Raw genomic sequence first — 25,980 nt, 5'->3', positions numbered from 1 at the left:
TTCTATGGACATATAAAATCTTCTGGTGGAAAACTGCAGCAAGACAGAGAGTTACAGTACACAAACCCCAAAATTTATGAAACCGTGTAGGCTGTGGCATTGTCCTTGCCTGTGAATTTACCCTTGCACTGATAAATGTAAGGAATTGTCTTGCAACCTTTGGAGTTGCTCTGTTTTTTTTTCTGGAGGAGCCTTTTGAGCATGCACAGACTGTCATTTAGTCCATTTTGTTCTCTAATAAATAACAGGCAGTTAACAGTGGCTGGGACAGGTAAAATGTTGAGACATAAAGCTGGCCAGGAAGAATGTAGATTACATTTTTAACTGTCTGTTGGAGCCAATGTCTGGAAGGATAAAGCACTAGAGGAGAGTGGGAAGTGTGTGCTAGCATCCCGGAAATAGGAAGAAGAGGAAGGAAAACAGTGTATACTAGGCAACCTATTGGGAGTCAGGACAGGTTGCTCCTGGCCAGCTGTAATTAGGGCAACTCTTTCCCTGGGAGACTTAGGAAACCCAGCAGAGAAATGAGAAAGGAATGGATTGGTTGCCTAAAAAATTCTTTAAAGTAGTAAGCACTACACAAAGTCATTAAGTCTGCTAAGAATCAATTACTTTATGAAGCAGTTATGTACAGGGAGGTGCTGGGAGGCTCAGAGGGAAGGAGAGTTGAAAATCATGGAGGTAAGGACCCCTGGATCCATGCACATGCCCCACTCTCTTCTTTCTGCCATGATCTCACCTGAAAGCTCTTTGTGGCTTTTGTTCCAGATTTCCATGTCATTGTGACTTTATGGAGAACTCAGACTAATTCATCAGTGGCTTTGGGGAAATCACGACAAGTTCCCCTCCATTATTTCTTTGCAAAGTTCACTTATCTGTGGAAATAAAGATATTAATAGATTGGTCTTGTGCGATTCTGCTTCCAAAGGTTTTCTGGTAATGAACAGTGGAGCGCTTGGATGATCCCCTGATCCTCTCAAATAAAAACTGTCTTCTTTTATCTTGTCTTGATGACAGGATCACCCTGTGGTACTCACAAAATTCATTGAAGATGCCCGCGAGGTGGAAATGGATGCTGTAGCTAAGGCAGGAAAAGTAAGAACTTTGCTTTTCTTTAATATTAAGCTTGTTTTTCAGGATCAGAGATTTGTGAAAATGTGTGGTTTCAGTGATTTACTCTACAGCCATGGAGTCATGCTGAGAAGAACAGAGAAACAAGTAAAGATGAATTCATCTTAGCTTCAAAAACATCGTGCTAGGAAAGCTCAACCTACTATATTGTATAAATAGTTTTTTTTTTAAAGTATTGCTTAACCATTTGAAGGAATCCTTTAGAACATAATTTTTACTGGACTGACAAATCATTGGCTTCACAAATGACTTTGGTGGGGATTGTATCAGCATGTGTTACGATATTACCACAGTGTGTTAGAGAGAGGAAGGTAACTTTAGGACCTCCAGATGATGGTAGGTTTTATCATGTTTGCAGTTTGTTTAACCAGAGACACTAATATCATCCCCCTGTTTCCTATGTCTTGTGTCTGCTTCAGGCCTAAAATATTGGGAAATTCCTTTTTCTCTCCCTCCCCCCATTTGTATTCTCTTTTGAATACAGCTCTGTTCAGGAGACTGGGCTGGAGATGGGGAAACAGTTCATGGGAGAGGGTGAGGTGCCTAACTGCTGTCTTGTTACTGTCTGCAGGTTATTTCACATGCTATTTCAGAGCATGTGGAAGATGCAGGTGTGCACTCTGGAGATGCCACCCTCATGTTACCCACACAGACTATTAGCCAGGGAGCCTTGGAGAAGGTAGGCATTGGAGTAGCACTGAAAAGAGAGAAGAAAATCAGAGTTTGAAGCTGATTTCCCCTTTTGATTGGGAGAGCTTGGTCACCAACAGAGAAAACAAACCACCAGTGGTTTTTTAAAAGCCAGTGCAATAGGTGCAAGTGTAGGATGTCAGTGTGCTCCCTGTGTTTTGCTATACTGTACACAGGATCGTCTGATCATCCTTTAATTTAAGTATTAGACAGACACGCTTTCAGACTCACTGTTTTTTTTTGTTTCATTGGCTTAAAACCAGCTCCTGTAGCAATAAAGGATTGTCTCATTCATTTATATGCCACAGTTCACTTTCGACTTCCTTTTCTCCCACAGTCCTTAAATGATTAGATCAGGTGTATGACTTTCTAGCTGCCTGCTTTTCCACAAAGGATATCAGGATGGATGAACTTCACCTAACATTGACTTTTCAAGAATAAGCATAGTGATACAGACTTAGTTGTCAAAATGCATTTTCTAAATGAAATGTGCCAGAATGAGGGTAGAGAGAAAAAATATGCTAGAGCAGAGCGATACAACATTTAAAGGAATCCAGATGTGAGGTGACATTTTGACACGATGCTGTCTATTTTATGGATTGATTGATTTATATATATAGACACACACATTTTTATTTATTTTTATAGGTAAAAGCTGCTACAAAAAAGATTGCAAATGCCTTTGCCATCTCTGGTCCATTCAACATTCAGTTCTTGGTGCGAGGCAATGATGTGCTGGTAAGAGCTCTTGTGGCTATTGGAGGAAGTCAAGCTCTGCTTTGGCTAATTAGGTGCATGGCTCCTGCATTCCCTGCCATGGAAACTGTGGCACCTGTGGGTTTCTGACTGTCTTGTCTGATGATGTGTGGCTCACCTAGTCACACAGCTCTCCCTGTCTACATAGGGGAGAGCATGGAGGGTGAAGTGAGTCTGACGTTGTCAGCACTGGATTTGTTCACTGTGGGGTGCTGTCCTTCCCAAAATTATCAGTTTTGAATATGATGGACAGCAGTGGGACCCGTGCCTCATCCTATGCACTGAACATCATTGCTTTTAGATTTCTGATATCCTCTCTCATTTTTAGCTATTTGATCATTAAAATAAGCCTCCCATAGCATTGGAAAGAAAGCAAGAAAATTTAAGTGTTTAAGCCTTTAATATAAGCCATTAAGATGGTTATCTAAATTTCATAGTCCTAGTAGCTATCACCAGCAGAAGCACAGCCCTCTGACCCTTCATGAGTAACAGCTGGCTTTCTGTTGTTAATGGAAGAAGGTCAGAGGAATGTGAGCAGGGTATGACTGAGGAAGTGGTGAATGGGAAGAAAACCTGATGTGTGGTATAGAAGAGATGCATTATTGGTGAAAGATCCTGTTTGAGCTATTGCTTGAGAAAAATGTACTTGCCATTCTTCGCCTTGATTCTGTTTCACACATAATTATTCAGAAACTCTACAGAGGGGAAGGCTGGAGTATTTCCATCCTTACTTTCCCTCAGCTGTGCTTGCCATTCTATCTTAACTTACCTATTCTTGCCATCCTTCATTCTCACTCACAGAGATTTCTCTTTTGCTAACAACTCCGTGGTGCTCTTCTCAGCAGAATACAGAACTTCTTTGTTTCTTGCTTGGGTCACTGAATGACTTCTGCATGTGGATGAGGCACATTGGTAAGGATTCCTGTCATTCCTGAAGTGCCATTACCATGGAAAAAGTACAAAGTGGGCTTCTTAAGGCTGTAACTAATGCCTGTGCATAAGTTTCCATGCCTCTTGCACGTTACCTGAGGGTATAGTGCAATACATTTTCCAAAGTGAATTTTGGATTACTCTCAGTTCTAATTTTCATATAACAGAGATGAAACTCAGCTGCAGAACATCAGGCTCCTTGTATCTCAAGCTGGGTACTACCCATCCCTCACTGCTGTTTGTAATTCAGTTTCTGTGTCTTTTAAGTGGTAATCTGATGAGCATCTCTACTAAGAGGAGTAAGGACTAATTTCCAGAAATATGAATCAATCTATTTCTTCACTGCACAGTGTCTGACCCTGGTATTTCTCCTTTTTAATCCCATCAGGTGATAGAGTGCAACTTGCGGGCTTCACGTTCCTTCCCTTTTGTATCCAAGGCGCTGGGTGTGGACTTCATTGATGTGGCCACAAAAGTGATGATTGGAAAAGAGATTAATGAGTCATCCCTCCCCACATTGGAACATCCCATTGTTCCATCCAAATATGTCGGGATTAAGGTATGGTTTCCAAAAGAACACCAAGAAAACCCCACAACAGAGCATTAACAGGCAATTAGTACTTTAATGGCCAGAAAGATTAATTTACTCATTTGCCAAAGGCCAAATTGACCTTTGTAGTTTGTATGATGGTAATGTATGTTGGAAACTTTAGAGACAACTCTAAAGGGAAGGGAAATTAGCCAGTGATTATTAACAAAATCAATCTTCCTTTATCTCTTACTTCTGACCTACTCTGAATCATGTTTATGAACTACATAATGAATATGCACTTGCAGAATTGAACACTTAAGTTCAGGCTGTTTCATAATACTATCTAATATATGCGTGGACATGTGTTTTGAGTGCCCCTCCAATTTTATCTTCAGGATCTGGGACATGGCCTGTTGAATGTGTGGAATCCCCTTTATATACACCACCAGTTAAAACAGGAGTGAGTTTTTTAATTTCAGGTCCTTTAATTTCAGCTAAGATTTTATTTTTCATAATTACTAAGCTTATATAGCACCCAAGGTACCAATGTATACTGTAGCTGTTTTGAATACTTAGTGGAAAAAAAAGACTGAGGTTCATCATCATAAAAATCTAGAACAGCAGAGCAGAAAATACAACAGATAATGAGAATTGTTTCTACAAACACTTTGAAGCTTTAATATCTTCCATATCAAGTGAAAATTGAGGGCATAGAAAGCACCTAATGTTCTTCTTCTGATAAAAGACCTATTAAAATATAAGCCAAATCTGTAGCCTAAGTCAGATCAGGTTATTGCCAAGCCAGTCAGTCTAGAAGTAGCTTTACATTTGATTTTGATGCAACAGATATGTATTATCTTAAATTCTAGTCTGAGACCTTTTTATTTTTGTGAACCTCATTTATTTTTATAAATGTCTAGTATTGAGAGCTGGGGCTTCTGCACTGTGGTTAGTTTAACAGTCAAGAGTTTTGTCTCTTCAGGGAATGCTGGCTACAGAGTGGAAAACCCAACTATATTCTGAACGCTTCCCTACAAAGCCTTTTATAAGGCATGTATTCTGTGTGGATGTTCTGCTTCAAAATGATAGTCCTAAAAATGATAGTGATAGTGGGCTACCACAGATTAGAAATCTGCCATCAGAGTGTGAGCAGGACTGCAAGAGTTAGAAGGATGATATATTGGTGAAATACATGTTTATTTGTTCCAGCCCATCATCAAGATGCTGAGGGAACTCATTTGCCAAGTGCTCAGCTGCTTACCAGCCTTGACCAGTGCTGTTTTTTGGATCGATTCATGTCTGTCTCTTTCTGTCGTTTCCAAGTGTAGCTGAATTTTTATATTTTTAAATGATCCATTAAATTTTCATTCTCTCTCTCTCCCCCCTCTTCCTTTCACCAGGCTCCAATGTTTTCTTGGTCCCGGCTGAGAGATGCTGACCCTGTTCTCCGATGTGAAATGGCCTCTACTGGGGAGGTAACTTTTGATTTGCTATTTTTTCTTAAACCAAGGGGCCTTAAACATCATGAATCTTTGAAAGTGATCTTATTACTGCCTGAATCATGATGGCATCTGTAGCTTCTTCAGAAAATTGAAAGCATCTTTCATAGCTGTAAAAACACATTCTCCTGGAAAACCCAGTTTATTCAGCCACTGGATGGCCCTCTTTACCTGCATGTCAGCTCCATGAGCTGGACCTAATAGGTGTGACAGCCTGTAATAAGTTTATCTGAGAGCTGTTGGGTTCTGGGAGGTTCTTGGTGGGTCAGTCTGTTTTATGAATCATCTGTTTCTGGAAAGACAAATGCTTACAGCTTTCAAATCCCTCCATTGACACATACCAGAAGAGCAGTACCAAGACTCCAGGTCATGAGCGTTTGGCCTTGGAACGCGCTGGTTACTTAAAGGCAACATATATGTGTGGTGATATTTTTTCTTGTTGCCTTGTAACCATCAAGGCATGTCCCTAGGTGCAAAAGGCAAGGAAGAGTGAATAAAATGTGATGGCTGCAGTACTGGCTGTCAGTAGGATGAGGGGGAGACTGGGCTAGTTTACCCACTCTTTCTATAGCAGGGCTGCGAGTTGCATCTGACATGTGTCTCTGGTGTACACTTGGCACACTGTGAAGGCACAAAGCTCCTCCTCTTCCTGTGTTGGCTCAGCACTGATGGGAGCTCTCACCCCTCAAGGGGTACAGGTTTCCATCTATGTCAGTTGAAGAGATATTAACTCATGTAGAACAAAGAGGTTTGTTTATGAGTTATTGTGAGCTGTCAATAGTTTCTGTAGATAGACCCAAGCTATCTTTAGACTTGCTTGTTCTATTACTTGTAAAGAAGAGTTGAAGTAGCAAGAAACTTGTTCTGGGTTAGAAAGCCAACTTGGGAAGTGATTAAATGCTGAGGCAATTAGATTAGGCTTAACTGTGCTCTAACACAGCTAGGCAGGTGGCAGAGCCTGGGCTGCTCCATTTGATGTGAGCTTGGGTATGTCTACATGAGCTGCTTTCATTAGGAAAGCCTTATCATTTTAGTATAAAAAAGCACTATACCCAGATACAAGGTAAGAACAGCCATAGGTTTTCTACATCTCTCTAGAATTACTTTATTTTACTCTTCAGAATGTGTAGGAAATCAGTACTGCAGAAGATTTCAATGTAGTTAATGGGCAGATAAAAGCCAAGTGACTTCATGACTTCCTTATTTTCAGAACCAAATTGACTACAGAGACATCCCCCCCCCAAAAAAAAAAAAAGAGAAAAAGAAAAAAAATGTAACTAAGGGCAAGAATTATTTTTCTGAGCTTTATATGGAGTTAGCGATTACCTTGGTCATAAAGAAGGGATTATTAACTTTTACGAGTTGGAAAGATCCATATTCACAAATGCCATAAAATGTGACAGTTATGAAAGTCTTTCTTATGAGTAAAGTAAGGATAATAGCTTTCTTTGGGTAAAGTGCTCAATTATTCCTCAAAGACTTTCTTCACACACACACGGCTTGGATTTGTCATATTTGTCTAGCAGAGATGTATTTTGCTGGAAGTCATGGTTCCCACAACAGTAGAAGACACAGTGCTTGGGGTCCCTTGGTGTATTATGGCTGTTTTAACCACACCATGATAAACCTCTCCTGGCAGACTGGAAACCCCTGCTCCAAGCCTTACAAGGCTGTCTACTGCCCTGCAGTCCAGGACATATGTAGTCCCTCAGCCAGATACACTGCAGAACAGCCTGAATACTCAAGGGTGAGTGTTTAGAGAGAAGCTGACATACTAGTTGTCATTATTTGAATAACCTGCTCTAGGGGAAGGTGTCCCTGCCCATGGCAATGGGTTTGAACTAGATGAGCTTTAAGGTCCCTTCCAACCCAAATCAGCCTGTGATTCCCTAGTGGGATGTTTGTTTGTTTCATTGCTCTTTTATTAATGCACAAAATCTGGCAAATCATCAATTATTGTTCTCATACCATGAAATACTGGTTTCTGCTCACCATGGTAATAGCCCATGAATGTGAGTGCTCACTTTGTGATGGGAAGGACCATAAGAGGAAAATGGGACAGCAATTCTTCATAAGCCCGTTTATCCAATCTCTGTGTGTAGATTTGTTATTTCAAAGAGAAAAATCTGTGGCAGTTTCTGCTTCTGGTTTTCAAGACATGTGTAACTGGTCAGAAAAAGTGAGGATTGGTTTGGTTGGCTTTTCATTTTTTTTTCTTTTTGTCATTTTTAATTTTCACAAACATTCGTGCATTCCTCTTTGTCATCAGAATCCCAGAGTTTAGAAAGGAACACACTTCAATTCCTTCAGAAGATCATTACTACCTGTGAGCAACTGAGCTCCACAGGCAGTTCTGAATGATGGTGAACTGCTAAATTATTTGTATTGATTTCTTTATCAGGTTTTAGTTTATATAAAATAAATTACTATGATTTAGCATGATTGCTTTGTTCTTTTCTTCCAGTGCCTAAAGGGGGCCTACAAGGACACTGCAGAGGGACTTTTTACAAGAGCATGTAGCAACAGGACAAGGGGGAATGGCTTTTACCTGTCAGAGATTCAGATGAGCTTTTAGGCAGAAGTTCTTCCCTGTGAGGGTGCTGAGGCGCTGGCACAGGGTGCCCAGGGAAGCTGTGGCTGCCCCATCCCTGGCAGTGTTCAAGGCCAGGTTGGACACAGGGGCTTGGAGCACCCTGCTCTAGTGGAAGGTGTCCCTGCCCGTGGCAGGGGTTGGAGCTGGATGAGTGTTAAGGTCCCTTCCAAAACAAACCATTCTGTGATTTTTACTTGAATTTCATACATCTGTGGACTTCAAATGGAAAAGGTATCTTTTTATAACGTGGTTTACTCACAACAAAGTCCAGAAGTACCTGGCAGCACCAGTGCTGTCTTAGCCCCATTTGCAGTGTGCACACAGTGCACCGTGCCTGCCTGCAGAACACTCACTGCTGTTTTAGCATTATGTAATGTTCAGCAACTTGCAGTGTGCTCCCAAAGATCGAAGCTGTGTACAGCATTCCCATAACTCAGCAGAATCAATTGTTGTTACTCCTTGGTGTGCTGTTTGAAACTAAAGCGTTGCTGATTCCTCCATTATTGCTTCATTAAAATGATGAGATTTGTCTGCAGTGATTTTCTGACTCCTGCCCCCACCCCCCACCCCCCCCCCCCCCACATGCAGGCTCCATACAAAAGCTGTCTGATTTTACATGGAGCAGTCAAAAGTGCCTATTTAAAGAATTCATCCTGTTTCTTTTTAAAGCAGTGGGTTTGGGTTGGTTTGGGTTTTTCCCCTCATGCTGCCTTCTTTGTTTCTTTGCCAGGTCGCATGCTTTGGGGAGGATGTGTATTCTGCCTTCCAGAAGGCTATGCTTGCCACTGGGTTTACATTCCCTAAGGAAGGAATTTTGATTGGAATCCAGGTGAGTGCTGAAAATCAAATCTGAGAAAGGACTGACACAGAGAAACTCAGTAACTGTTGCCTTGTTTTTGTTCAAGTGTATGGCTTAAATGTGTTTCTCGGCAATTCATCTTGAAGAAGATACTCTTGAGTTCAGAGTAATGTCCTAGCTAGAACTCAGAGCCCCTTCCTTGCTTTCTCCCAGATGGGCACCCTGAGGATGCTACTTTCCAATCCTAATATATAAACTCCCTTCATATGCACATTGTCTCTTGCCTTTTTGAAACCAGTCCTCCTCCATCCCCCCAGAATGGTGAGGCAGTTTCCATACTGCAAAGCTAGACCTGCTGAGCTTTCCGTTTCATTCCAGGCAGACCTGTAGCCTCATCTGACTATAGAAAACATGATATTGCCATCATGCCCTCAAAACAGGTTGCCCAAGGTGTGAATGCTCCATCCCTGGCAGTGTTCAAGGCCAGGTTGGACAGGACTTGGAGCAGCCTGGTTTAGGGGAATGTACCTCTTCTGTCCATGGCAGGGGGGCTGGAACTGCATGATCTTAAGGTCCTTTCCAACCCAAACCGTTCTGTGATTTTATGTTTTTAGGGTGTTATGGGATAGTTTTTGGTGTTTATATATATATATATATACTATAGTTATAACACTGTCAGGCAATAAAACCTCCACCAGGTACGATGCTGTCATGATCCTCTCCTTGCTGGAGTCATGGTGGGAATATACTTGAGTGCAGTAGGGCAAGGGATTAAAGAACAGCAGTCTTCACCCTGCAGCCTTCTTTCCTGGCTGCCTAGAGGCATGGCTGCCACTATTCCTTTCCCTGTTTGATGATGGTGCATGGCCAATATTGATCCCTACCATGTAGCTCCTGTCAGCTAGGAGTCAGTAGCTCAGAAAAGAAGGACCAATGCTACATTTGTGAAGTAGTGTTTCTGGTTTCTGTATCTTGCCTCTTTGAGACTTCCTCTCAGACACATGTTCTGCAGGTCCAATGATTCCATACCAGAGTAGAGCTTGGACTTTAGGGGGTTAGGTATTACTGCTTGTAAGAAGCTTATGTCCTACAGGATTGCATAAAGCCAATAAAACAAATAGAATAGATGAATTTTTCTGTCAGACAACTGGGGTGTGAAAAATGTGTTGGGCTGCCTGTGCCAGCAGAGGATGTGAAGGAAGTGCATGAAAAGTGACCAGAATGGAACATGACTTCTGCTAAAACAGATTATTGCTTTGTCCTTAAATATACACGTGTGTACACACATCTGCAGAATGAAGCTGTTGCTCTAAGATACCTCAGGTTAGCAGAAAAGTCTTTGCTTGCTGCCTAGATAAAGTGTAAAAGTTCAGTATGAAACTCTGGGCAGTTGTTGCTGTATGTCTGCTGTATATCTAATCACTGCACATTTTAAACCAGAATTTGAAAAAGGGGAAAATAAAAGCCAGGAGAAGAAAATAAAAGGATAGAGCTCAGTGTTTAAAATTTAAGCTTATTTTCCTGATAGCAGCTAAAAGTGAACAGGCAGCAGAGAGTAATTTTAGCTATAGAAAGCATTTATGTAGGTTCTGTGTCAGTATCTGCTAAACTGAGCCAAATATTTTTTGTACAAAGGTCTTAACAAAAATAAGAAGGGGAAGGAAAAGGTAAAACAACCCCAAAAGCTCAACCTCCCAAACCTTTTAAAAGGAACAAGATTCTATTCTCTTTAATGAGTGGTTTACAGTTCATTTTCTTGCAAAAAAACGTTGGAAACAACAGATCAATCACATAAAATCTGTCTTCATCTTGGCATATTTCTTACATAATTAAACTCCAAAACAAGAAGTGTAAAGTTAATGCTGAGAACCACGGATTGCTCCCTCACAGCTCTGGAGTTTGTCACCTACCTCCTTTTCAATGCTTTGTTTTGAAACAGAGGGGAAACAAAGCCTTGTAAGAAGGGAAGGTTGAAATCCTGACCTAGACCTGAAGTGTAGCCTATGAGTGGTCTTCCCTGAATATTAAGGGCTGGAGAAAAGGGGAGCCTCTCACTGCAGAAGCAAGGAATGGGGCATAAGGTGGGTTGTGAACACTGGCAGCCTTGTTCTCATTTTAATCACAAACATGGGGTCATTTACCTCAAAGAGGCAAAGCTGTCAGTGTATCCTCAGAGGGGAAATACAGTCTTAGAAGGACAGATGCCAGGTCACCCCTCTCCACAATCAGTATTTAAATGTCATTGCTGTGGGGGGGTGACAGGGTGGAGGTGTATCCCCAGGCAGAGGTCCTTGGCTTTCTAACTGCAGGATGGTTTCTGCAAGCTGTTCTGCTTCACTTGCGGCTGATTCTTATCAGGACCACATGCATCAGACCACTTGGTTGTCTTTGAAGAAGGTGCGATGTTCCATCTGCAGTGGATGGTGAACTCCAAACATATCCTGCTTTTGGAGGTTTCATTGCTTCATGACTAGCAGTTTGCTCTGATTTTCAGACTGGACTTCTAACATTTGCAGGCAGAGAAATAAGAAGCCAAATGGGTGACATGGTTTAGTGGGAGGTGTCCCTGCCCATGGCAGGGGGGTTGGAACTAGATGGTCTTAAGGTCCTTTCCAACCCTAACTATTCTATGATTCTATGAAATGGTCTTGAACTCTGTTTCCCTTAAAGGTGTTTAGACTCAACATATTTGTGTTGTTTGGTATCCTGCATCTTGATTATGTTGAGGTGAGAGGAGGCTTCCTTCTTGAAGGCATCAAATAGACGTAGTTAACCATAGTAGAGAGGGAGATCTTGATTTCCTTGCAAATATTTCACTCTGGGGTAGTTTGCAAATCAAGGGTCCAATGACTGTGCTGTGATCTGCACTCCAAACAGGTTGCAATAATGAATCCAGCCTCACTGAGGGGCTCCCACATTGATGTGCTTACAGGTTGCAGTTCCAGTGGTAATTCTACTAGGATTATGTTGCTAACAAAGCAATCCTCCTCAGGGTCAAACAGGCGAGCACTCACTGAGGTCTGTGGGACAGCACAAGGCAGGTTGGGCAGCCGGCCAGGACCATGAGCCCACTGGGGTGTCCTTCCCTTGTGAGCACTCTGACATTGCGTGGGTCAAGGTTCCACTGGATTTTAAAGGCCTGAGACTCTCCCATGGTAAATGGAGAATGGCTTTCTCATTAGACAGATGAATCTGTGCCAGTGTATACAAGTTGATGGTCTGACCTCTTTTCACAATCTGAAGAAATCCATGATGCTGAAACCCTGAGCCTGCCATTAAACAATTTATATTTTATGCAAGAGGAGTTGAAAAGCTCATTTTATTTTCTTCCCTGATTGGGCTATTCAGTGATATCTCTGGGATGGAATGCGTCTGCCTTACATCTGTGCTGGTGACCACGAGATGCAGAAAGCATTGATGGAGTATTTTATTTTTAAATCTCAGCACTCCCAGTCTGTTGTTTCAAGGTAACCTTCTGCCTTGGTTCCTTACACAGCAGAGTTTCTGCAGGCTCCATGCTGTATTTGAATACAGGATTCAAGATTATCACAGGAGATGAGTGGGCTTCATTTTGAGTTGAATCTCAGTGAGAACTGGTGTAGTGGTATTGAATTAACTGAAGATGTAACCCTTCACAAATAGCAAGGCATGCTGGAGAGAGGTTATATGAGATAGAATGTTTCTGATAATGGAAAAGGGTACAATTTGCCTACAATAAATATCTCCTACTACATAAATCTGCTTGTACTTTTCACCTTTAGTAACTAATGGTTTCTTACACAGGTTCTTTCAGGGAGCTTGTAAATCTGAGGCAGCTCGGATGCAGGCTGACAGCTGTAATTTCTTTCCATGGAGAGGCTGTTTTATGTGTCACAAGTGTTCAGTACATGTTTGATAGAAGTTTATAATAGTGTTGTGAAAGCCTGACCCTGACCAGAAGGCAGAACCATTCTCTCTGACTGGGAAGCTGCCAACCCTCTCGCATTGTGTATTTATATTTTCCAGTTAGTGTACAGAATGAGGTGGCTTTCAGAATAAGGCTCTTTGCAGAGTGCTCAGAAAACCCTTTTTGTTTCCCTTTCTTCATAGAAAATCATTCACCCTTCAGAATATCAAAATATTGAGCTCTTACCCATAAAGGTTAAGCTATGAATAGCTCCAGCAGTGACAAGGGAGCTTGCAGTAATCTTACTTGCAAATGGCCATGCTAGGCTAAGGGTAAAAGCAAGGTTTGCCCTGCCTTGGCGTTGAGAAGTGCATGTGTTGCATCCAATCTTTGCATTGCTGCACCTCCAGCATCCTGAAGAACGTTGGCTGGCCGCTTGGGAGGAATATAAGGCTGCTGCTAGAGGATGTAGGAAGACAGCTAGGAGGACTAAGGCATCCTTAGAATTAAACCTGGCGAGAAGGGTCGAGGACAGCAAAAAGAGCTTTTTCAAATACATGGCAGAGAAAACTAACACCAGAGGCAGTGTAGGCCCACTGATGAACGGGATGGGTGCCCTGGTGACAGAAGATGCAGAGATGGCAGAGTTACTGAATGCCTTCTTTGTCTCTGTCTGCTCTGCTGCAGGCAGTCCGGAAGAGCCCTGTACCCCTGAGACCTTAGATGAAGTCAGGTCGACGGAGCGGATTGCCTTAGTTGATGAGGAATGGGTTAGAGACCAGTTGAGCAATCTGGACATCCATAAATCCATGGGTCCAGATGGGATGCACCCGCGGGTGCTGAGGGAACTGGTGGAAGTCATTGCTAGACCACTCTCCATCATCTTTACCAAGTCTTGGGAAACGGGAGAGGTGCCTGAGGACTGGAGGAAAGCAAATGTCACTCCAGTCTTCAAAAAGGGCAAGAAGGAGGACCCGGGTAACTATGGACCGGTCAGCCTCACCTCCATCCCTGGGAAAGTGATGGAACACCTTATCCTTGGTGCCATCTTAAGGCATATCAAGGATAAGAGGGTTATGAGGGGCAGTCAACATGGCTTCACCAAGGGGAAATCATGTTTGACCAATCTCTTAGCCTTTTATGAGGAAATAACACGGTGGATGGATGATGGCAGAGCGGTGGATGTGGTCTACCTTGACTTCAGCAAAGCGTTTGACACAGTCTCCCACAGCATCCTCACGGCTAAATTGAGGAAGTGTGGACTGGATGATCAGGTAGTGAGGTGGGCTGTGAACTGGCTGAAGGAGAGAAGCCAGAGAGTTGTAGTCTATGGGGCAGAGTCTAGTTGGAGGCCTGTAACTAGTGGAGTGCCTCAAGGGTCAGTACTGGGACCGGTATTATTTAATATATTCATCAATGATTTAGATGAGGGAATTGAGTATACTATCAGCAAGTTTGCTGATGACACTAAGCTGGGAGGAGTGGCTGACACGCCAGAAGGCTGTGCTGCCATCCAGCGAGACCTGGACAGGCTGGAGAGTTGGGCAGAGAATAACTTGATGAAATATAAGAAGGGAAAGTGTAGAGTCCTGCATCTGGGCAGGAACAACCCCAGGTTCCAGTATAGGTTGGGGAACGACCTGTTAGAGAGCAGTGTAGGGGAGGGGGACCTGGGGGTCCTAGTGGACGACAGGATGACCATGAGCCAACACTGTGCCCTTGTGGCCAAGAAGGCCAGTGGCATCCTGGGGTGTATTAGAAGGGGGGTGGTTAGTAGGTCGAGAGAGGTCCTCCTTCCCCTCTACTCTGCCCTGGTGAGACCCCATCTGGAATATTGTGTCCAGTTCTGGGCCCCTCAGTTCAAGAAGGACAGGGAGCTGCTGGAGAGAGTCCAGCGCAGGGCAACAAAGATGATTAAGGGAGTGGAGCATCTCCCTTATGAGGAAAGACTGAGGGAGCTGGGTCTCTGTAGTTTGGAGAAGAGGAGACTGAGGGGTGACCTTATTAGTGTATATAAATATATAAAGGGGGAGTGTCAGGAGGATGGAGGCAGGCTCTACTCAGTGGCAAACAATGATAGGACAAGGGGTAATGGGTACAAACTGGAACACAAGAGGTTCCACTTAAACTTGAGAAGAAACTTCTTCTCAGTGAGGGTGACGGAACACTGGAACAGGCTGCCCAGGGAGGTTGTGGAATCTCCTTCCCTGGAGACATTCAAAACCCGCCTGGACACATTCCTGTGTAACATTATCTAGGTGTTCCTGCTCTGGCAGGGGGATTGGACTAGATGATCTTTCGAGGTCCCTTCCAATCTCTAGCATACTGTGATACTGTGTTAATGCTGGGTTCAAATTTTCACTCACCTGTAGCTCCAAAATGGCTTGTTCAAGTGCAGATGCCTACATGAGGTCCTCTTATCTTTACTTCCAAATGCTGTTAGGTGTGGGTATGTATTATGAATTATATATTTCCTTTTTCCAGAAGTCCTTCCGCCCCAGATTCCTCAGTGTAGCTGAGCTGCTGCATAAGGAAGGCTTTAAGGTAGGTTCTTTCAGTTATTTAAAGCTAGAGTGTTTTCAAAATCTGAAATGTCCTCAGCCTGCTACAGAAATGGAGAACACTGAAATTTATTTGAAGGTAGAGGAAAAAAAGATGGTTTTTTGAAGTATAAGAGGTTTTTTAGCCAAGTGATCCGTAAACCAGAAGTTTTCATGATTGTTTAGTTGAACATAGGGGTCTGTCATGAGGGAAAGAGCAACCCTGGCTCTGCTGTCAGCCTGCAGCCAGGATTTTGTTTTACAAACTTGTGGTTTAAGCCCAGCCAGCAGCTCAGCCCCACACAGCCACTCACTGCCCCCAGTGGGATGGGGAGAGAACTGGAAGGGTAAAAGTGAGAAAACTCGTGGATGGAGATGAAGTAGGTAAAGCAAAAGCTCCCCACACAAGCAAAGCAAACCAAGGAATTCATTCACCAGTTCGCATCACAGGCAGGTGTTCAGCCATCCCCATGAGAGCAGGGCTCCATCACCCATAACGGTGACTTGGGAAGACAAACGCCATCAATCTGAATGTCCCCCCTTCTTACTGCTCCAGCTCTATGTGCTGAGCATGATGCCACATGGTCTGGGATATTCCTTCGGTCAGTTGGGGTCAGCTGTCCTGGCTGTGTCCCCTTCCAACTCCTTGTGCACCCCCAGCCTGCTGACTGGTAGGGTGGTGTGAGGAGCAGAAAACACCTTGGCTCTATGTAAGCGTTGCTCAGGTGTACCAAAACCATCCCTGTGTTACCAACACTGTTTCCAGCACAGATCCAAAACATAGCCCCATACCAGCTGCTGTAAAGAAAATGAACTCTATCCAGGCCAAAACCAGCATAAAACTCCTCTACGCTCTACAAGATACAAAAATGCCAACAGGATGCCGCATATGGTAGGGGGAGAGGAAGGGGAAACCTTTTGTGTGGAGAAGGTCTTTCCAGTGCTTCATCTTCAGTACTACTCCCAAGCTGCAGACAGCTTTTGGTGGTGTCTACATCCCTCTTGTAACTCTTCTGCATAATTTTGCATCCATATCCCTACTGAAACATAACTGACAACGCAGCCACAGAAGATTGGTGGGAGTATTTGAGTGCTATTTTCCTCAGTGGCATTAGTGTAGCTACTGGATTTATGGATTTACAGCTCTCCCTTTCAAAGCTTGGTGCCTAGGCCAAAAAAGAGCAAAATTACAAGAGACTGAACTTAAGCCCTATTGAATGTCAGAGGGATTTAGGTTTTACTAAGCCACTTAACTGCTTCTGAATGTGTTACGACCATTCATTGACTATCATCCATTGGCAAATCACAGACAACAGAGAGATGGGAAAGTCATGCTGTTCTCTGTGTGTGTCCCTGTGTGGAGAGACACCCTTGTGATGAAAAATGCCCTCCAAAATCAGCTCTGACAAGCAGGCTGTGTATTGGGTCAGACCCACATGAAGTAAATGAACAGTTTGGGTATTATAAAGCACACAATAAGTAACCTTTTTTCCCTTAACAGCTTTATGCCACAGAAGCAACCTCAGAGTGGCTCAATGCTAATGGTATCCCAGCAAGTCCTGTGGCATGGCCATCACAGGAAAGCCAGAGTCCAAGCCTCCCTCCGGTCAGGAGGTAAGAGTAATACCCACCTTGTCAAACTTGTGTTAACATCCAGGACAGCAAATAGAAGGGGCAAATTGCTGGCTCTATGAAGATCAATGATAGTGATTTAACGGAACTTCGGAGTGAATCTAAAAGTCTTGCTTTATCTGATTCTGTCTGGAATTGCCACAGCAGGGAGGTTTCAGCTTAGTTAATGAACATCTTATTGAACAACCCTGTTTAACAGGGCTTGGATGTATTGCTCCGTGTTACATTTTCACACAAGGATACATGGCATCTGTATATTTTAGTCTCTAATGACAGTCATTCATGCCTTTAACAAAACTGTGCCAAGCTTCTTGCAGGCTGAATATTGCTTTGTATCACCTGAATAGAACAGAAATAAAGCCTGAACTCCTGAGCCACAACTTAGTGCCTTTAACTCCTCAACCTTCCTCGAGACTAAGCTCAAAGGAACATTTTCAGTGTTGTTTACCTCCATGGCTGTCTTATTCATCATAGGTTTCCATTACACAAGACACACTGTGATGCTTTCTTGTGCATTGTCTCTTCAGGCTGGTAAGGGATAGGAAAATAGATCTGGTCATTAACCTGCCTAACAGCAACACCAAGTTTGTCCATGATAATTATGTGATCCGGAGGATGGCTATCGACAGCGGGATTGCTCTGCTCACTAATTTCCAGGTACTTCCCATGTTGCTCTTTCTCCTTTTAGTTGTAAGAGCTTTCAAGCGCTTGTGACCTCAGATTTCAGTGTGTTGGGACCCTCGTTATCTCTGACAAATAGCAGCGTGCATGCAAACCATGGCAACGCAATGGTTTGAATGTGTATTCTTTTTGCTCCTATACAAAATAACATTGCTCAAAGTTAAACAGTGGCACAAAATGAAGGCAATCTTGAGTCCTGTAGTGCAGCTGTAATTGTTCCTGTATCATTTTGACTTCTGAGCAACCTTCTTGCACAGGATTGCCTGTAACATGTTTAAATTATGCATGGGAACTGTTCTTTTGTGGGATGTTTTTCCCAGGATGGTTCTTAAGCCTTACAGCAGGACGTAGCAAGGCTTTCTTGAATGAGCCTTGGGGCAATCCAGTTCCAAAATGCCATCCAAGTGGAATTGCTGCCTGTGCTGTTGTAGTCCCCAGTTGCCAGTCATTATGTGTTTGTCGATCCTGATAAACCCCTTTCACATACTGATAGGGGAAGAGATATTTAGTAATGCAAAGTGGGACTCCTGCTGCCAGCAGTGCCTTGACTTCCTTTGCAAATGGCTTTGACTGTCACAAGAGCCTCATCTGGCTCTCATTAAGCACAACAGCCAAATTCCCATTGATTTCAGTGGGCACTGACATGGAACCCAGTGACTTGAACTGGTGTCCAGCTGTGCGAAATCTTCTGCTGTGATTGGAGTGAGTGGAGAGCATAGAGAATGCCAAGCTGCAAATTCATAGGCAGGATAATGCCAAACATCATTAGCAGGAATGGAAATCGAAGACCCATCCTTTGCCTACCAGTGAAACACACACTGACAACCAAAGCAGGGGTCCCCATCCAGAATTGATTACCACACCTGCTTGATGCATTTCATTGAACCCTTTTGATGGCGGAGTTTTAATTCCCTGAGCTTGAGAGAGGAAAACAACCCTGTTTTCTCTTTAAGGCTTGGGCTGTAGGAGGAAACAACAACTCTCATGGGACAGAGCTGTCTTCCCAAAGCAGCCCAGCACCTCTACATTTCTCCAGCAGGACAAGCAGGCTCCAGAGGGCTGGAGGAAACAGCCATGAACAACCACCTTGAACCTGATACTGATTTGGAGGGACTCAAGGACTGAACCTTCACAGGGTAGTTTCAGGGTGACAGTGTAGAAGTGTGGACCCTGCTCTGTTACTCACCCTTCTGCAGAAGGCTTTGCAATGCTCAGTCCTCCTCTGCTTTATATTGACAGGTAACAAAGCTTTTTGCTGAAGCTGTCAAATACTCTGGGAAATTGGACTCCAGGAGTCTCTTCCACTACAGACAGTTTGAAAATGGAAGTACTGCATAGAAGAACTATCTCCAACCTTCAATCTTACTGCTTCTGGCACCACAAAACAGAGGGGTTCTCACATCAGTCATGTAACTGATGATACATAATACATAACCATGTATTTTATACCATCTGTGCTGATTGTATTTCCACCTCACATAAAGTAATTCCTAGCCAATACTTCAGATGGCTCAGTGGAAAGCCATTCTCTACTCAGCCGCTCCATCGTCTTCTTCCCATTTCCACAGAGGATCAGGTATTAGTTACTTACTAGGTCCAGTCACCACCATAGGAGAGGAGATGAAAGGAGATACAAATGATACTACATGGGCTTGGTTCCTTCTTTTCATAACCAAGACTGCTCCTCCTTAGAAATGCCTTCCTTGGGCCTGAACTCCCAGCTATTCTCATGCTGGACTACTAGAGCCTGGCCCCAAACTCCCGTAGAAAGACACGTATTTTTCCCTTTCCATTGCTGATTATTGAGGATGTTACTACTTTATGTAACAAACAGTCTGCTGCTTGATCCACCCAGTGGTACCATGGATACCTGCCACAATGATGTATGATAGGAGCTCTTTAAAGGCAGGGGAACAGGAATTCCCCATGACTCCCTACAACAGCTGACAGACTTTATGCAGCTATGTTTTGCTTGGTTTGTAACCGTGGCCAAGAATCATCATCTTCAGCCTATAGATTTGATAGAGAAGAGGGCTGTTATGTGTGTGTCTTGGAATTGCTTCCAAGTTCTGCTCAATCCTTCAGGCTGTTGTTACCATTATTAATTCTATTTCTGAATTCAGGTGGCTCTCCCTGTATCATAAAGGCTGTTTCAGCTTTGTATCAGGCTCCAGAAGTGGAGAACTCCCCCCAGACTTCTGTGTGTGGCTGTCCACCATTTTGTCATGACATGGGAGCTGGGTACCACCCAGCAGTTCTTTTTCTGAAGCTATCAGCTCTGAAAGCATCATAGAATACCAGGTTAGAGGGGACCCTAAGGATCATCTGGTCCAACCTTTCTTGGCAAAGCATGAGCTAGACTCGATGTCCCAGCATCCTGTCCAGCTGAATCCTGAGTGAGCAGAGGCTATGATGCCTTTGGGTACCATGGGGCTCTCTGAAAAATACGTGCTAAGTGCCAAGACCAAATTTTGAACCAGGTGTGGACTTCAGTTCTGATGTGGTTGATATCCCAAGTGCTCTTGTCATGGGCATTGCTTCAGTACTAACTCTTGTGGTGAACACAGCCCTGCCTGCCGTGCACAGAGCTTTGCACTGTTAGAGGTGTTACTGAAAAAAACAAAACAACAAACACACAAAACCCCAACAACAAAAAAAACAAACCAAAACCCATGCTTTGGGCAGAGGAGCCCAAAGCCATCAGTGTTCACCCGTTCAGTTGTGAAATGCATGTCTAATGGTGGTTGGAGAAGCAGCATGGAAGTGCATCCTGCATGTTATTTTCAGTGGCAAAAATCCCACTTACAGCTGGTGTCATCTTACAGCCCCCCACCCTGCTTTATCTCTAGGAGTGGAGAAAACAACAGTGCAACACATCAGAATTCTCTTGTTCTTCCTCTTCTATTTTGTCACTTCTCTTGTGAGCTGAAAATGAAATAAATGCCTTGGATTGTGACAGCTGCTCAGCTGGAATTCTGCATGGCCTGGATTCTCCTGTTTATTTCTTTAAGTATTTATTTATGCATTTTTAAGTATTGATGAGCACTGGCCTGATGGAAGACCATTATTCTTGCGTTTGACAGTGAATGCATCATTTAATGCAGAGCTGCTGTGTGCCTCAGGTGAGGAAGCGAAGGGGAAAGAGCAGCAGAACAAAATGAATACCCTTCCTCTTCAGCTGCATGTACACAAGGGAAAGGAGGAGCCCTGGTTCCCCAGGAGGGACAGTGAAATGTAAATGAGGAGCCAAGTGATAGAGCAGGGAGCAAGGAAACATCGGAGAGATGGGAACTTTAAAGAAGGGGCTGTCGGTTTTGGAAAATGGGAAAGCCTTTACTGCTTCTAATTCAAGTTCTTAAACATTCTCCTGCCTATACCTGACTGTCAGTGTATGTGTATCTGTGTATACATAGCATCATAGAATGGTTTGGGTTGGAAGGGACCCGCAAAGCTCACCTACTCCAACCCTGTGCAATGAGTAGGAACACCTTCAACTAGCTCACGTTGCCCAGAACCACATCCAGTCTGGCTTTACACATTCCTGTTGTTACTTATTGCAGCAGCTGCAGATACTTAAACTGCAGCTGCTTTGGTGTCCACAGACTCTCACATAATTAGAGTGGAATTTAGTAGAAAAATACACCAGGTCTGAATATGTACTGAGTACTCTGTAATTATGTAGTAATAATGTTTTGTTTCTGGTGCTAAACACTGGTCACTTCCCCACTCTCCTGAAGCAGGTGACACTAATGTCCTTCCACCCTTAATCAGTCCCATCTGTATCTACACTATCCCCTGTGCTGTCTTTTCCTCCACCTCCCTTTGGTGTCTCATCCACTTCCCCTGTTGAAGAAGCTCTTTTTGCTCTGACTGATGCAAGATGGAACTCATAACTCCTACCCTGGGCAAAAGGAGCCAAGAAACCATCTTCCAGTTTACAGTGTGCAAACATTTGAGAGCTAGTTGACTTTGTTTCTCAGTAAGCTTTCCTTTTTTGTGTAATGAAGGTATGGACACTATAGGGAAAGATTTTGAGGTATCTATTGTTGGGATCAGTGCAGAGCTAAAAAAAAAGGTTGCAATTAATATCCTTTGTACAAAGCTCAGCATTGCTTTCAACAGATCCTCTTTATAAATGTCTGTTTCTTATTAATCTTGGGGAGGGTGACAGTGACAGAGGAAAGGGGATGCTGTTCAGAGCAAGAAATTCACTAATCTATGAGCAGTCAAGTAACTTTATTCTTTTTTACTGTTGATAAAGAGACATATGAAGATGCGGGAGACAGTCCAGAGCACAGCTTTTGAGATAAGCACAAGAAAAGTTGGCAAGAGCCATGGTGAAATGTGAAGGGACCTGAGTTTTAGTAAGAGAGACTGGTTTCTTTTTCTTGGTAGTCAGCGTGGAGCCATAACTCTCCAAGTGTGCCAAGGGCTGGGAGGCTCTGGAGACTCTGTTTCCCAGGAGGCACTGCTTAATTTTGAGGCCAGGCCCTTTAACAGGTTGATCACCTTCTTGGATTTACTCTTCTGCCATTAGCACCATTTAAATCACATGGAGATGGCTCAGGCAGCAGCTGCAGGGTTAGTAGCAAAGCAGTGATACTTCAGCATGTTGAAGGCAAGAAGAAAAGAATGAAAGAGAGTGAAGACAATTTATTGCTGCCTGGTAGAGGAATTAAAACAGGGAGATGAAAGGTTATGCTTTATATAAATGGGGAGAGAAATAGTAAAGAGCTTAAGAAACCTCTTTACTCTGAGGCCACTTGAAACAGTGAAAATCAGGTTTCTGAAAGTCCTGGGAAGTAGTCAAGTAGGAAAGACACCATGATCTTGGCAGTGAGCAGAGAAATAAGTCTTGTTTGGCTTGCAGGTCTCTGAGTTTTCCTGGACTAGATGTTGCCACCAGGCTGGAAGGCATCTTTTTCTCCTTCCCCCACATACCAAGTGTATTTTGCACTCTCAAGGATTAAAAGCCTATTTGTGCTTTGGTTCTCTGGGCTTGCATCAAAAGCATCTAGGAGTCTGGCTGGGAGCTTAGCACCTCCGTATCTTGTGATCCATAAAAGCAGGGAAGGGATTGGAAGCTGGCACTATACTAAACCCCACAACCACAGTGTGTGTGCAATACCAGCAGCTGGATGCATGCCTGCTGCCTGTATCCCACTCAAATGTGAACGACCACTAGCAAGAAGGTGGGCTCATGAGGTGGTAAAAGGAGACAGCATCTCTGGCTCCTGCTGTTTATAGTGTTTGTAACACCAAATTGTAGTTAGAGTAGCCCTGGACCTTGGGAGCCTTTCAGCAGACAGAATTAGTGCTGTTGTCATCTCAACAAAGACAGGAGGTGCTGCCATGCTGTATGAAGCACATGAATGCTACTGCTATAGCCAGGACGTTGAAATCTGCTATTCTACAACTGTCAGCTGCCAAATAGTACCCAAAGCTTCTGTTTTTTCTTCCTTCTGCATCCCAGTGTCTAACATAGCCTAATGTAATTTTTAGGGAATAATCTAGTTACGCTGTAACATTTGTTTCACCCTTACATTGAAGAGAATTTAAATATGAACCTTTTAATATATCCTAATTAAATGGAGAACATGATATTCTGTCATTAACTTGGTGTAGGCTAAACTCTTACCCAGCCTCATAATTAAGTTATATTGAACCCTGCAGACTGATAATAACAGCTGAGAGAAACTCAAGGAAGTTTGTCATAGATGAAACTGAGAGACAAAAGCATTTGTTAAGAATGATATTCAAGCTTAATGATAATGTACTTTGGGGAAAAAAGGAATAATTGCTAGGGAGCAATGTTAGTGCTTTGGGATTACCATAATCTTGGATAAATGCTCTGGATCACCAAAAAAACAGTATCCAAGAGTAGCAAGTGCCTCTGTTTCACAGGGAGCTGCAAGAAGTGCTAAGAGTTTGTAGTTCTGGCAGAATTCTTTCTCCAAGGGAAAGTTTCTTGTTATTAAAGGTCAGGTTTTTTCTCCTATAACATGGAGTTTCTTCAGCTCTATGGATGTGGTTTTTTTGTCAGTCTTCAGAGTTGCTTACACTACTGCAAAGCCAGCATAATGTTGCTGTGCTGATTTTTACAGTGCTTTTAGCCTCTGGTATAAATGATTGCCCAAGATACTCATTGTAGAGAATCAGGTGCCTTTGCAGGAAAAACTTTTGCTCTTCCAGCTCTAGACAATCTTGTTCTTTTTTCTGACTTCCTGAGCATTACTAAATGCTGCCAAGCTCTTGCCCTTCAAGATCTCTTGTAGTAATGAGACCTCATTATAGCTTAAAACAGCCCTCTGCTATTCACTGTCTTTGAGAGGCATTACAATCCATCCCCTCATGACAGAAGCACTTGGAACAACTCTTAGGAAAGTGGGTTATGTTCTGACTAAGCATCATGGGGCATGGGTTGAAGTGTTTGCTGCCTTTCAAGATTCATGGGAGACAGAATGCTGGAGGGGAAGAAGTCAAATATGACCTTGAGGGTCAAACCTGAGCCTTTAGTCAAGTTCTGAATGCATTGATGTGACCAGCTGGAAGCAAATACATAGTGTGTTCTTACTGCCAGCAGGTCTGAGTTCTTAGTAATAAGCATTGAAATCTTTCATAGTGGTCTTCCAACAGCTATAAAGGTACCAGTATTTATCTGGTTTGCAACTTGGCCTGAGCTGTTGATCCTGAAATGAGGGCCTTGGCAACGCTGTACCATTTATATCTCATTTGAATACTCAAGCACATGATGCTCAGCAATAGTACCTCGTGGGGAATCCCTCCTATGCAGTTTTCATACAGACAACAAAACATGGTTGGCATGAGGTAAGCAAAAAAGTAACAGTGTGAGAAGGAAGTATATGCCCATGTTATCATGGACATCAGTAACGTATAGTAATGCCATTCACCATCTGAACACTGTGCAAACCACACAGAGAAAATACAGGCTCCTAAGAGCACTTGGGCACAGATAGAGAGTACAGGGGAAGAAGGATTGACATTGAAGTTGCTGGGCAAATCCCAGATTATTGGCTTTCATTTGTTAGTAAATGCTTTTAAGTCATTTCTGGTAGATATGATAGTCTCAGAGGCTGTTATACTTTGAAAGGGCTGGAAGCTATTCCAAGTGCAAGGGAAGTCATGCTCTGCAGTTAGCTGGGAGAGAAACAGATGGGTGCAGCATCAAAATCAGAAATACCAGAGTTCAACTGATAGTCCTTCTCCATCCTCCTGCTCTCCTCATGCAGTTCAGGCTGGGTGAGATGTGCTGCTAGGCATGTTTCTGTTTGAAACTGCAGCAGCATCTGATACAGAAAGAGAGTGAACGTGGGCCACAAGCAACATCTGCACAAAGCAAATCACCTGGCTATGCTGTGGTCTGAGCTACTACCACTGTTACACTCCAACTACAGCACCTAAATGAGTGCATGACAAAACAACCACTTTCAATTTCTGTTTTCACTAGCATGAATATACCTGAAATGAAGCTGGAGACATCCAGCTGTTCTGAGATGAAAGTACCTCTGAACAGTTAATAAAGATCTGAGACCTCAGTGGAGAGGAGAATGCCAATTATATAAAAGCATATCCAAGAGTTCCTCGAAGATTGCATTTCTGTCCTGTGGGATCTAAACTTGGCACAATACCACTGTTCTGTATATTAGTGTGAGCCTAGGCATCCTTAAGTAAAAGCTGATATGTTTTTAAATTAACTGCAGGAAAACCAGTCTCAACAAATTCTGCTCACTATCTGCCATCAGGAAAAGCCTATTAACAGTAATTGCTGGGGCTTTAGTTTTCAAAGAAGCCATAATTAGATTTTATTGTCTCATAAGTGATTAGAATTAATTGCTTCCACACTAGCTCTGGTGCTCTTTATCTGCTTTAAACTGGGAGTGGCTCTTCTGCAGAATTCCTTCATTTACCACAATCCTTTTCTGTTATGTTCCTTGCCAAAGAAAATCCATTGCAAAGGCTCTTCACTCTAAGGAATTCCTAGAAAGTGGCAGGTGTTGATTTAATACATCTTCTTCAACAGATCAGGATTAACTAAACAGAATGGGCTCTCCCACTGTTTAAACATGAATGTTTGTCAGAGAGGAGGGTGGAGAAAGCCAATTCCACATTAGTTACACAGAGGGCTGTGTGTGAATTCTCTTTTTAAAGGTTTTCTGGTGCCAATCTGAGAACTAATCCTGTGTCGAGGGGAGGATGTATTACAGATTTACTCATATGTTACAATAAATAATGGCAGTTGTCTTTAGCTGCTGTTATGCTGATTTAAGACCCTTTTCTCACAAAAAGGGCT

The 25,980-nt window shown here is 43.1% G+C and overlaps 1 protein-coding gene across 1 annotated transcript in view; it reads left to right on the top strand.

The window, feature by feature from the left end:
* CPS1 (carbamoyl-phosphate synthase 1) overlaps window positions 1-20,647 on the top strand; it is a 110,901-nt gene extending 90,254 nt beyond the window's left edge. The window contains exons 31-40 of the mRNA XM_062602193.1: window positions 1,018-1,095; window positions 1,703-1,810; window positions 2,470-2,559; window positions 3,896-4,066; window positions 5,440-5,514; window positions 8,862-8,960; window positions 15,301-15,360; window positions 16,858-16,970; window positions 17,516-17,645; window positions 18,909-20,647. Coding sequence (XP_062458177.1) covers window positions 1,018-1,095; window positions 1,703-1,810; window positions 2,470-2,559; window positions 3,896-4,066; window positions 5,440-5,514; window positions 8,862-8,960; window positions 15,301-15,360; window positions 16,858-16,970; window positions 17,516-17,645; window positions 18,909-19,007 — 1,023 coding nt within the window. The 3' untranslated portion in view covers window positions 19,008-20,647. The remainder of the gene's footprint in view (window positions 1-1,017; window positions 1,096-1,702; window positions 1,811-2,469; window positions 2,560-3,895; window positions 4,067-5,439; window positions 5,515-8,861; window positions 8,961-15,300; window positions 15,361-16,857; window positions 16,971-17,515; window positions 17,646-18,908) is intronic.
* Window positions 20,648-25,980: the final 5,333 nt, after the last annotated feature.

The sequence above is a fragment of the Pezoporus occidentalis genome, unplaced genomic scaffold (genome assembly GCF_034315485.1).
Source record: "Pezoporus occidentalis ecotype Australia unplaced genomic scaffold, CSIRO_AGI_Poc_V1 ctg118, whole genome shotgun sequence".
Lineage (NCBI taxonomy): Eukaryota > Metazoa > Chordata > Aves > Psittaciformes > Psittacidae > Pezoporus > Pezoporus occidentalis.
The sequence above is the reverse complement of the archived record's forward strand: the minus strand, read 5'-3'. Positions and strand labels throughout refer to the sequence as shown.